The sequence below is a fragment of the Sphaeramia orbicularis genome, chromosome 5, assembly GCF_902148855.1.
Source record: "Sphaeramia orbicularis chromosome 5, fSphaOr1.1, whole genome shotgun sequence".
In the NCBI taxonomy this organism is placed as follows: domain Eukaryota; kingdom Metazoa; phylum Chordata; class Actinopteri; order Kurtiformes; family Apogonidae; genus Sphaeramia; species Sphaeramia orbicularis.
Genome location: NC_043961.1, coordinates 8,428,953 through 8,441,064, shown reverse-complemented (window position 1 = coordinate 8,441,064; position 12,112 = coordinate 8,428,953). Strand labels below are relative to the sequence as shown.

The 12,112-nt window shown below is 36.7% G+C and overlaps 1 protein-coding gene across 1 annotated transcript in view; it reads left to right on the top strand.

The window, feature by feature from the left end:
• Nucleotides 1-12,112, top strand: part of mtmr14 (myotubularin related protein 14) — a 48,000-nt gene that overhangs the window by 22,567 nt on the left and 13,321 nt on the right. The window contains exons 11-15 of the mRNA XM_030133769.1: nucleotides 1,961-2,046; nucleotides 3,524-3,600; nucleotides 9,424-9,460; nucleotides 9,704-9,774; nucleotides 9,997-10,055. Of these exons, the coding sequence (XP_029989629.1) occupies nucleotides 1,961-2,046; nucleotides 3,524-3,600; nucleotides 9,424-9,460; nucleotides 9,704-9,774; nucleotides 9,997-10,055 (330 nt within the window). The remainder of the gene's footprint in view (nucleotides 1-1,960; nucleotides 2,047-3,523; nucleotides 3,601-9,423; nucleotides 9,461-9,703; nucleotides 9,775-9,996; nucleotides 10,056-12,112) is intronic.

Sequence of the window (12,112 nt, the reverse complement as noted above, 5' to 3'; positions counted from 1 at the left end):
TGCAGCCGCCGACCCCGGCGACCAGGCACCAGCAACACAGCCCCGCATCCCAACTAGTGGGAGAGGGCCAACTGGGACCCCCACCCACCAGAAAGGAGCGGACCCCAGTGAGAGAAGGCGCCACAGCCCCCGGAGTCCACAGCCGCCCCCCGGCATGGAGGGCTCCCTCTGATGAAACACCGGAGAATAAGAAACATCAAAAAGATATAAAAATATTATTCGGTCGCGTGACCTCAAATTCCCGTCTGCTTGGTCTCAAAAGGGGGACACAGAAAGAACGTCATCGAAATGTGAGAAAGAAATGGGGGTGGATGGTTTGTTTGCACACAAATATGGCGTGTTCTCCAAAGCCGATCTGATCGGCCCGTTGCACTTTACAGGTTGTTTTCGTAAAGCCGATTTAATCGGCCCATGGCACTGAAAGTGTTAAAATGACTCGATACAGCACATAGTGAAGAATAATATGAAAAATCTCAGGATTTTGTTTCAGCGTATACAACACAGGACTAATGATGTAACACAACCCAGAAAATAGCAATAAACACGATATTAGGCTCTTTAATATGAACTGTAGAAGGTGTAGTTACCATGCACAGTTATCAGGTTTTATTATTAACCCATGAAGACCCAGTAGCTCCCAAATGAATTTCTCTTCTATATTTAATTTTTTAAAGTAATTTATCACCATTTATAATATTATCCTTTGTATTTTGCATTTTTTCAGTGTAAAATATGTATTTTCTTATATTTAATTTACTGATCAAGTAGATGTTCATTAAAGATCAGAGTAAATTCAAAGGTTATTATAGAAAAAACCTGAAGAAAAAGTGACTTTTTCAGCAAAAATATCATTAACTGAACATAAACCTAGTGTGTCCATCCACTGTCATTGATCCAACTCCATAGGTTTATTATTGTTTATTCAATTTTGTTCAGTTTGTGGCTTATTTTATTCATTTTATTGATCACTCTGGCTGTTTGTGTTTATCTTGGTGCTTACTTTATTGTTTTTTTACTTAATTTTTCTAATATTTTTCAATTTATTTAGGATTTTGAAAAGCTTTTATTATTTTTTTCCCCATTTTCTTTTTTCATATATAAACCCAGTGTGTCCATCCACTGTCATTGATCCAACTCCATAGGTTTTACTGGTGAATCAATGTTGTAGAAGATGACGGTGTTTCCACGGTAACGACGGAGTGTCTGAACATCCAAATGGGTCATATCTGATGACCATGAAAAGATGAATGGCTGTATTTTACACCAGTTATTGACATGTATTGATAGGATTAGTGGATCAACATGTATTAAACGGTTTAGATCAGTAGATGATTTTGGTCACCAGTGGATGTTTTGGGTTTTATGGGTTGAAATATTCCAGTGAAAGTTGTCTGTATATCACTACATATGGTGGAAACAGGACCTGTAAACAGCTCATTGAAGAGGTTTTTACTCGAAGGACCAGTGTGTAATATTTAGGAGGATTTGGGGAAGATATAATTGCAGAAATATATCAAACAGATATTAAATAAATAAATATGATAATACATATATTTTTATGAGTATATCAGGGAGTAAAAAAGCCGGATATGTCTACAGTGGATGAGAACATGCTTCCTCTTTTACTTTCTTTTGTTTTTATTATCAGTTACTTTGTCTGTGTGTTAATAAAAGCTCATAATCGACAGTAAAGACTCCAATGCTGGAATGTTTTTATTTGTGGGACAGCTGTTAGAGAGTGTGCATACGTCTGTAGGTATTTTCAGTTTGTAACTTCACCCCTAGATGTCACTGAAAATCACACCGGGCCTTGAACATAATGCGACACCTTTCTATTTTCAGGTGTTTTTGTTTTGTGGTCTCTCGGGTGTAGAAATCTTTCTGTTTCTTTAAGTGCATGTAGTGTATTTGTGCTTTGGAACCACCAGGCTCTTCTAAGTGCTCCTGTCTGTTGTTTCAGATGAGAGTGGCCTCCTGGTGCACTGCATATCAGGCTGGGACCGGACGCCTCTGTTTGTGTCCCTCCTCAGGCTCTCCCTGTGGGCAGTAAGTTCGCTCTCCTTCCTCTCCTTGTGCTTTTTCAGAACCCCTTTCTTCTCCCCCGGTGGCGCTCCACATGACACCCAGACACCCGGCAGCTCATTTGGTCCTTCCAGCATTCATTAGCGACTTTGCTAATCCCGCACTGAATCCATCTGCCTCGGCCCCAGTACCCCACCTCATTTATACCTCTCCGTGCACCTTAATGAGCCCCCTCAGTGTTCACCATCTTGGCTCCAGTGTTATAATTCTACCTTAAAACCTTAAAATATGAACTGAAACTATCAGAGGGTAAGAAAAAACATCAGAAGATCGGGTTATCAAACATGTCAGTGGTATTATTTATAGGTTATTATGCTATTATTGTACTAGTCTGACCCGCTTGAGACCAAGTGGACTATATGTGGACCCTGATCTCAAATCAGTTTCTTTCCATTCTTTATTTGGAAAAGCATGTCATTCAAAATTAACTACAGAACTAACCCTAACCATTCATCCATCCACCCATCCACCCATCCATCCATCCCAGAGGTAAATTTCCAGGTTCCAGTAGGGCTGTGTATTGGCAAGAATCTGGTGATACGATACAAATCACAATACTAGAATCACGATACGATATATCGCGATATATCATGAAACTGTTAAAAAGGCAATTTTTTTTGTTTCTTTCTTTTTGTGATTGATTATTTCCTTGAAGAATTGAATTACACCAGAAATCTGCACAAATACTAAACACATTCTTATTTGATCACAACAGGATCTAATGCTATATCACAAAATGTTCCTGTGTTAAAACTGAAATTCTGTTTTACAGACATTACAGTTTAAGATCCTGTTCAAATGTTCGTATTCTATTAGTTCAGAACTAACATCAGAACAGTATTTTTGTGCAAACCCAACAAAGGAACTAACATTATTTAATAAAACAGTGTTAAATAATAATAAATAAAATATAAACAAAAAACAAAAATGAGCCTCCACAATATCTGCATTTAAATAAATACCAAAAAATATTGATACAGTACTTTTTATTATCAATACGGTATCGTGAAATGAAATATCGCGATATATTGCAGAAACAATATTTTCTTACACCCCTAAGTTCCAGCAGTATCCACAAACTTAAAAAAATAAAAATAAAAACAATAGTTGAAACACAACAGTAAAAACTGCAGCTGTCTGAGTACAGGGTGTACACTTAAACTGTACTAAGGATCACCTTTCTATTCAGTCTGTTTGCCACCACCTCAACTTTCTGATACAATGCTGCCCTCCTGTGTTTATAGAAGGCATTAATTATTGATTCTTACTCCTATGAATTAAACCTTTAAGACTTAAGTTTGCACAAGCGTCTCCTAAACCGCAGACCACACTTATATAACGCTTCTCAGACAGAATGAGTAATACGGTTTTGAATGTACGGCTCCATGCAGACGGCTTTTATTTGTACGTAACGTGGGTTGTTGTCATGTATTTTTCACAGGACGGCGCGGTGCACTCCAGTCTAGAGCCAGCAGAGATCCTGTACCTGACCATCGCCTACGACTGGTTTCTGTTCGGGTAACAAACAGTCATTCCCACCACAGAACACCTTCAGAATTTGATGAGTTTGTAGTTAAGTGTAACTCACAGCGCATTAGGCGGCATAAATACTTTAGAGGTGCATTTGCGGCTTCACTCTGCCATCTGCTCTGAGACGTACCGCGTTTGTCTGCCGCGCATAATTGAAAAACGACTCGTAATGAAGCGCTGGGGGAGGCAGTCGAGGACAACGCCAGCAAAAAAAAAAGCAACTTGTACGACTGTGTGTTCGCTCTCGACCGCGTCTTCCATCCTCCCGGCCTCTCACACGCCCATGCACACAAGCTCCCTCTTGGGGTTCTCCTTTCATAATTACCGACAGCAGCTCTCCAATTTGAGCTCATCAGAGGCTACCCCCTTCACTGCCAGCTAGCCCATGTAATTATATATGAGCAGGCCTGCCAAAGCCCCGAGGACTTTGGCCCAGGCTGGAGTGAATGTGTGAAAAAGGAAGGAGGAGTTGGATAAAGTGGAGAGGCAGACGGAGGACTACACCTCATCACCTACAAATGACTTATATTGGATTCAGTTTCATTTGGTCTAATGTGTTTATATGTAGTAGTAGTAGTGTAGTTTTATTTTGAACACATAGAATCATCAGATGACACAGAACCATACAACATGGTCAAAGAAAATTTTTCTGCGCTCAAAAAGAAGTGGGAAGAAGTATAACTTATAGACTCCCACCCCTTTTTACAAACTAATAATTAAATGAAATCCGCTTCCTTTGCTTTGTTAACACACCTTTTCTTCTGTATATTTTTACAGTAACACAAACCATTCACATACACTGTTTTAGTCACCTCACACACCATCAGATTTACATAATCAGCCGTTTTTAATATAAACTATAATATTTTTATGCACTTTAAAGATTTACTACAAATACAGTCATTAACTAGAAAAGCACTTGGAGCACCCCCCCAGTCACCACCAAAATTTAATCATTTGTTCCTTGTGCCAGTATCAACATTTCCTGAAATTTTCATCCAAATCTGTCCCTAACTTTTTGAGTTATCTTGCACACGGGCAGACAGACAGACAGACAGACAGACAAACAAACCAACATCTAAAATTAACATTTATTTGAAACATATTTTAGCAAACTGTTTTAGTTTTAGCAAAAAAAAAAAAAAAAAAAAAGTCTCCGTTTTGAAGGTCTGGGGTCACCTGCAATTTGTGATGTTAAAACGGGGTCACGAGATAAAAAAGGTTGGGTTCTACTGACCTAATATCTGAAAAAGAGTAGGAAGAAGCCGAGCTTGTGTTGTCCAACTCCAGTTTGACATGACTTGGCTAATCAGCTAATGTACACAGTCCATACAAAGAATAGGACAGTTATTGAATTATAAGAAAAGACAACAAATGAGAACATACCATCAATAACTATTACTGTTCTACTCCTGTTTACTGTTCCTGTATCTCTGGAAAATAAATAAAATAAATCTAAAACACACTATAAGAATATGGACAAAAGGACACTCCATAAATAAATATATAAATAAATAAATAATTAAAAATGTTTCTGATAAACTGTTGTCTCATGCTGTTTCCAATCAAGACAATTATTTAAAATCTAAAAAACACCAAAAGTTTTCCTTTCCTGGGTCTCAAGAGGATATGAAACCAGAAGCATGTGAGTTGCACACAGTTTCCAGATGAATCTTAAATGACGCTAGCGCCGAACAATACTCCTGCATAAATATCCGAATATTCAATCCAGTCGTGATCATGAAGACAGAACTCTGACAATAGGCAGATTACATAATGACTCTCAGTAAATGAGCTGCTAAATTACATGCAATTTGTGGAGTAGTTCTGCACCTTTTCCAGTTCGATTAGATCCACGTGTTCCCCTGTGAGTCACATTTTAGCTGCCAAAGCGGGCCGTTCGACTCGGTGTGCTGTTGGAGCGAAGGTGAACAGGTGTCGCGCTCTGTCTGGAACTTCACAGCATGTTTCGCACATTTGGAGACACCATCCTGGATTTTATTTTCCGAGAGAATATATGGGTTGAAGCAGATAGCAGCCAGGTTTCCATCCAAATGTAGAGTGATTTATGACCAGTCGGGCAGAAACCTTGTATTTCCAAAATGGTTATTTTTCAGGAAACTAGAAAAACAATTTATGTTCTAAATACAGGGTTTGTGCTTTAAAGTACTTGGAATTATCACTCTGTAATGTGATTTATTTATTTTTTATTTTTAATATTAACTCTGCCAGGTTAGATGGCAAACCAAAGCTACTTACAGAGGTGATACATGCAGAAAAATAAAACTTTATGTCAAAAAAGAACATTATCAGGTGTTCTCCGGTCGACCTCTGGTATATTATTATCTTCATGCTGATACCAAAGCTAAATCTAATAATGTACAAAACTTTAATATCCTCCTGAGATCCAGTAATGCATCTGTGTCCTCTGTAGGGGACAAAAATTATGCAGCTTAATTAAAAAAAAAAAACAAAACAAAACCCTATCTGCTGAAAAGATTTAAGAATGTTTAGTGTCATCAGTTTAGCTCTCAGCGAGTAGGTGCAAACTTAAATACTCCAAAAATATGGATATAGATAGACTTTATTTCACACAGAAGTAGGCAAAATAAATTCCAGATTTAAAAGGACAATATATGGAAATAAATCAACCAAAAAACAGGGTTGGTACGGATGCTTGAAATCCTTGAAAATGCTTGAATTTCAATGTTGTGTTTTCAAGGTCTGAAAAGTGCTTGAATTTTAGTTGAAGTGCTTGAACGTGCTTGGAATTCTAACTGTGATGTGATTTATTTATTGATTTTTAACATTAACTCAGGTCAAACTTTACTTATAGAGGTGATACATTTAGAAAAATAAAACTTCATGTCATAAAGTAAATTCCAGGTGTTCTCAGGTCGACTCCAGGTCCAGTTTTATCTGAATCTTTGTCTGAAGAACGCCAAGTGGCTTCCTTTTTTCGGATAAAACTGTGTGTTCTCCTTTCATTTCTGAACTTTTGCTGTTATGAAACATAATTTTAGATGTTTACACCATAATACATTGTACATCATTGTGATAAAAAGTGAATAAAATAATCCTGAGTGTATGTGTTCCTGTAGAGATGGATTTGACCTCAGTGATAAGGTGAAAATAACCCTTAAAAGTGCTTGAATTTGACCTTGAAAAATGTGTACGAACCCTGAATTTTAGTTGAAGTGCTTGAACGTGCTTGGAATTATAACTCTGTGATGTGATTCATTTATTTATTTTTAATATTAACTCAAGTCAAACCTACTTACACAGAGGTGATACATTTAGAAAAAAAAAACTTTATGTCATAAAGTAAATTCCAGGTGTTCTCAGGTCGACTCCAGGTACATTTTTCTCTGAATCTTTATCTCTTTGGTGCCAGTGTGTCTGAGGAACAACAAGTGGCTTCCCTTTTTTTTGGATAAAACTTAGTGTTCTCCTTTAATTTCTAACATTTTTGCTATTGGTAAACATAATTTTAGATGTTTATACATAAAACAATGTACATTATTGGGATAAAAAGTGACAAAACTAATCCTGAGTTTATGTGTTTCCTGTAGATATGTGTTTTACTCCAGCGATAAGGTGCTTTGCTGGGAAAAACATGAAAATGACCCTTAAAAGTGCTTGAATTTGACCTTGATAAATGTGTACGAACCCTTTCAATAAATAAATGGAGTTAAGAGATGTAGTCACAAGCCGTTTTCAACACTTTTCATTGGTTAAATATTTCTAAAACCATCAGGCCAACATGAAAACTGACCAAGAGAATCGTTTTATAACAAAGAAAAAAAAAACAACCAAAAATGGACTTAAGGGGTTTCCACCTGACAATGCTGATATTTTCTTTCTCCTACTGTTATGTTCCATTTCTTTTTATTTATATCACAAATGTCATGCTCCTCTTAGCATCAGTCTGACCTGACCCAGTGCAGTTTTAGAGTCAGTGAAGTACACCTGAACTGGAACAGGTGGACTCAGACCCTGAATTATTAGTTGGTTCCTTTATATCAGGTTATTCAGTGTCTCTGGGCTGCGTTAACACTACGGTTTATCTTAATTAAACCTCAAACCCAGCAGGACTGTAATGACAGATGTCATTAGCAGTAGGTTATTTACTCCTATCTGTTCCTGACCTGTGTGGAGGAGGAGGAACAGCCCAGAATATCAAGAAGATTGAACCATCCTCTGAATCCTCATGTGTCAAGGTCCTGTGTCATAAATATTTGGAGACTTAATCTGTTTATACATCACAAATAAACACCAGTCAACCCACTTCAACCACTAACATGCTGATAATTGAAGAACTTGCTGAAGAACGCTGTTTTACTTTTTTTTTTTTTTTTTTTTAGTTTATTTCGAATATGCAACAAGACAAAGTAATCTCACTTAGTCCTTAGTCCAGCAGGATACTGGCCATGTTGGCTAAAGCTGCCCCTTTTTATTGTTATTGATATAGTTCATTATTTGGGATTGTCCACGATACAATAAACTAATAATATTAAATAATAATATTAACAATCATGCCTCCCTTCAAAGAACAACATTTGACCTGAGGTAAAACCAATTTGCAAATTAGGTTAATTCAACATTATACTTCATGGCTACATTTAAACATACATTTAAAAAAAAAAACAGCATTTGCAGCTACAACAACTATACAGCTGATCGTTTTTTTTATGCCATGACCCACTCATTGTCCATTGCTGTTTACGTTTTGTGTTGCCGTGCCACGTTGTGCTTCCCTCGGGGCGGCCATGGCTCAGTTGGTAGAGCCAACTGAGCCATGGGTCGGCGGAGTCGCTGAAGGGTCGGCAGTTTGAATCCCGCTCTATCCCAGACATGTGCTGTTGTGTCACACTAGTGTATGAATGTTGAGTGGTAGTGGGAGGGGCCGTAGGCACGAACTGGCAGCCACGCTTCCGTCAGTCTGCCCCAGGACAGCTGTGGATACAGATGTAGTTTACCACCACCAGAGGGAGAATGTGAGAGTGAATGCATAATGGATCCACTGTATGCGCTTTGAGTTAAATAAAAAATGTAATCTATTATTATTATTATTATTATTATTATTATTATTATTGCTCGTGCTATGTCTTGCGCTGACTGGCTGTGAAGAGGCACGTGAGACAATGGGTAACATCAGGTGCAGTGCAGGATGTATCCTGTTTGTGTTTGCTAATAACCATGTATGTCAAATTTGAATCAGAATTGCTTTTATTGTCATTTGACAGCACAGTACAATGTAAAGTACATCAAACGAAACTGAGTTTGATGTTAGGGACATCGAAATGGAAATTATTGTACGTTATGGGATTTTTGGAATTGTTAATCGTACAGGGGGTGAAATTATCGTACAAATGTGATAATTATTGTACGTCTGGCAACGCTGGTGTAGGCTGTGTTGATTTGTCATGTTCAACCTTCATTTCGATAGATGCAAGTGCCCACCTTATTGTCAGAAAATTAGTTTGGATTCAGTTGATAAATCTAACGCTAACCCTTTTCTGATTAAAGGTGCCTCCTGATGAATGCCTTTGTCACATCTTTGGTTTTACAATTGGAATTCTTTTCTCACTTCAGAATAAAAACTGAGATTCCAATCATCACTATTCACCCTCATCATATTTAGAGATGATATATATATTTTTTTTCCTAAATCTGTATCATCCAGCTCTAGTGTAAAGTGATGCTTGTGTGGAAACCGTACTTTTGTCTTTAATGTGATTTAAATGTTTTTGTTTGTAGTTTTATTGAAACCTAACCTTGTATGTAACAGACTTGTGTTTGTGTCTCCAGTCACATGCTGCCAGATCGACTCTCCAAAGGGGAGGAGGTAAGTGTGTCTCCAGCATTTGGACACACGAGCGTGTCTGTATAGTAGATGTGTGACTGGATTATATACTGTTGGGTTTGAGGGGAATTCTTCTGCCCTTTTAAGACACAAACAGAACTGTGTCAGCTGACCTCTGAGTCATGGGGTTTGCTTCACTGTCGTCCAAAATTAAATTATGAATCATTGTTTGTTTTGATTGTTGTGTCCTTTTTCTGATCCAAATGTTTTTTTCCCCTCCTTTAGATTTTCTTTTTTTGCTTCAATTTTTTGAAGCACATTGTCTCAGAGAAGTTCTCTGCTGTTAGGAAACAGAGGTGTGTTCTGCATTCATTATTTATCACTCATTTCTGATGTTCCATGTGCCCTCCTTTTACATTTTTTTATTCTTTCTGGTTGGTTTGCAGCTTTTTATTTGACACAGATACAGTTTAAGCAGATGGTGATCAGATAACGTGCTGATACAGTAATAGACATGAGACGCTGTTTGATCTTTTCATCTCTGATGTTATTTCATCATGTCTCTTTTTTTATTTCAGAAGGAAGAACTCCCACTTCAAAGACAGTGATTTCACTGTGGAAGACCTCTGCCAGTTAAGTAAGTCCGTGTGTGACGAACAGGAGGTCGAACCCTTCAACCTGTTGTTCCAACTCGAACTGTTAGAAAACCTTTAAAAGGCTTTGGAGTTGTTTAGTTTGTAAAATGAGCGTCACATGGTGTTTCCTAAAGAAGAAACTTGGCAACCAGTGAAACAATGAAGCTCAGTCTGTGGAAAAAAGAGAGATCCATGTTACAGATGAATAAGCTGGTTACATCTACACAGACAATAGAATAATAATGATAATAATAATAATAATAATAATAATAATAATAATAATAATAATAATAATAATGGGGTTGTGGGTGTGAAATCATGGAGTGGACCTGATGATGAATTTAAGTTATTCACTCCTTTGGCAAAGAAAAAAAATGCCTTAAGTTTAAAATTATTTAAGAATATTGAATTGAGATAGTAGATATGTTTTTGTTGTTTTTTTTTTTTTTTTTTTTTTTTTTTTACTTCATGGTGTGAATGCTTGATGCTGTACACATTTAATTTAATGTAAACAGTGCATCAGGTGAAAGGGATAGGCAAAAAAATAAGGTTTTGCTTCTAGCCTATACCTTTTTTGGTTTTTATGTTTATTATAATTATTGTACTAAGTGCAATGATTGATGTACAAACCAAACCAAAAATAAAAATTCATTCATTCATTCATTCATAATAATAAATACAGAGAACATATGAAATAGTGAATATTTGTTCAGTAAATGTCTCCAGATTTGACTCGTACATACAGATGAAGTTCGTGTCACAGGTCACATTAGATTTTTTTCCCCTGATGATTTTCTAGAAATGCATTTTTCTTTAACTGGTTATTTTGTTTTACTTAATAATTATTATTATTATTATTATTTATTTATTTATTTTTTATGTTGTTTTTCCCCACTCATGTAGTGTGCTGTTAATATATATATATATATTTTTTAATTTCTCGGAGAAAAGAGCTGAAGGTAAAGTGTAGAGTTTTTAATGTACAATTTGGAAAGGATTTGGTAAAAAATAATTTTACAGAAATACATTCAAGTCATTCATTTTCATGACATATTAAAGAAATAATGTGTCCCAGCTAGCTGTGTGTTCTACTACAAACACATAATACATACATAATATTAACCCTTTCATGCATGAATTATGAAAAAAGTATCTAGATTTTTTTTAAGATTGATTTTATTTTGCAAAATTAGGATGAAGTTGAAATGCATTTTGAATGTTTTTAAGAATATGGTTTTATTAAGAAGATATTTAACCTTCTCAGACCCAGGAAAGTACAAGTTTGGGCTTTTTTTAAAAAAATAAATAATTGCCGATATTGGAAACATTGTGATGCAACAGTTTCAGATGCAGTTTTTAAAGTTTTTATGGAATGTCCTTTTGCGGTGGACATTTTTTTTTTTTTCTTTAAAGCTGTGACACTCTTGCCCATAAATGTGGACAGTAAACCCATGTCTGGGTCTGAGGAGGTTAACTTTATGAGATCACAGATCAGTCCACATTGTAAAACTCAGACGATCCTTTAGTTCATTGTGTGTCTGAGGGTCTGTACAGACTGAACCCTTGTGCTTTGGACAATATTACCTTTAGCTTTACCTTACCTTTGAAAAGTGAATTCAACTATGTGTCCACAAATATGGACGTCATGCGGGAAAGGGTTAAATATCTTCTTGTCTCCTGTTTTTCTTGATACTTTTTTATCCATAAGTGACAAAGTTTTGAAGGAATGTATGAAATGTACCATCGCAGCAGGATCTTCTGCCATATACCTCTGGTCTGATGCAAACGAGTGCTGGAGCAGAGACAAAGGAGTGAAACTCTGGGTGATAACACAGAGCTTTCATCTTTGTGAAAAATTTCACAGCATGAATTCAAAACATATTGCGTCAGGAGCTGCGTGTCTGCAGGCTTTTAGCTCTCAGTAGAGCCCGACACAGGCGTTGGATTAGATACAACGTTGCAGTGAAACAGAACTATTCTATTCAGTGTTTAATCTCTCATTGTAAGAGTGCTTCTTTATGGTGCTCCTGAACTAATGGTCCTGCTGTGTTCGCTCCCA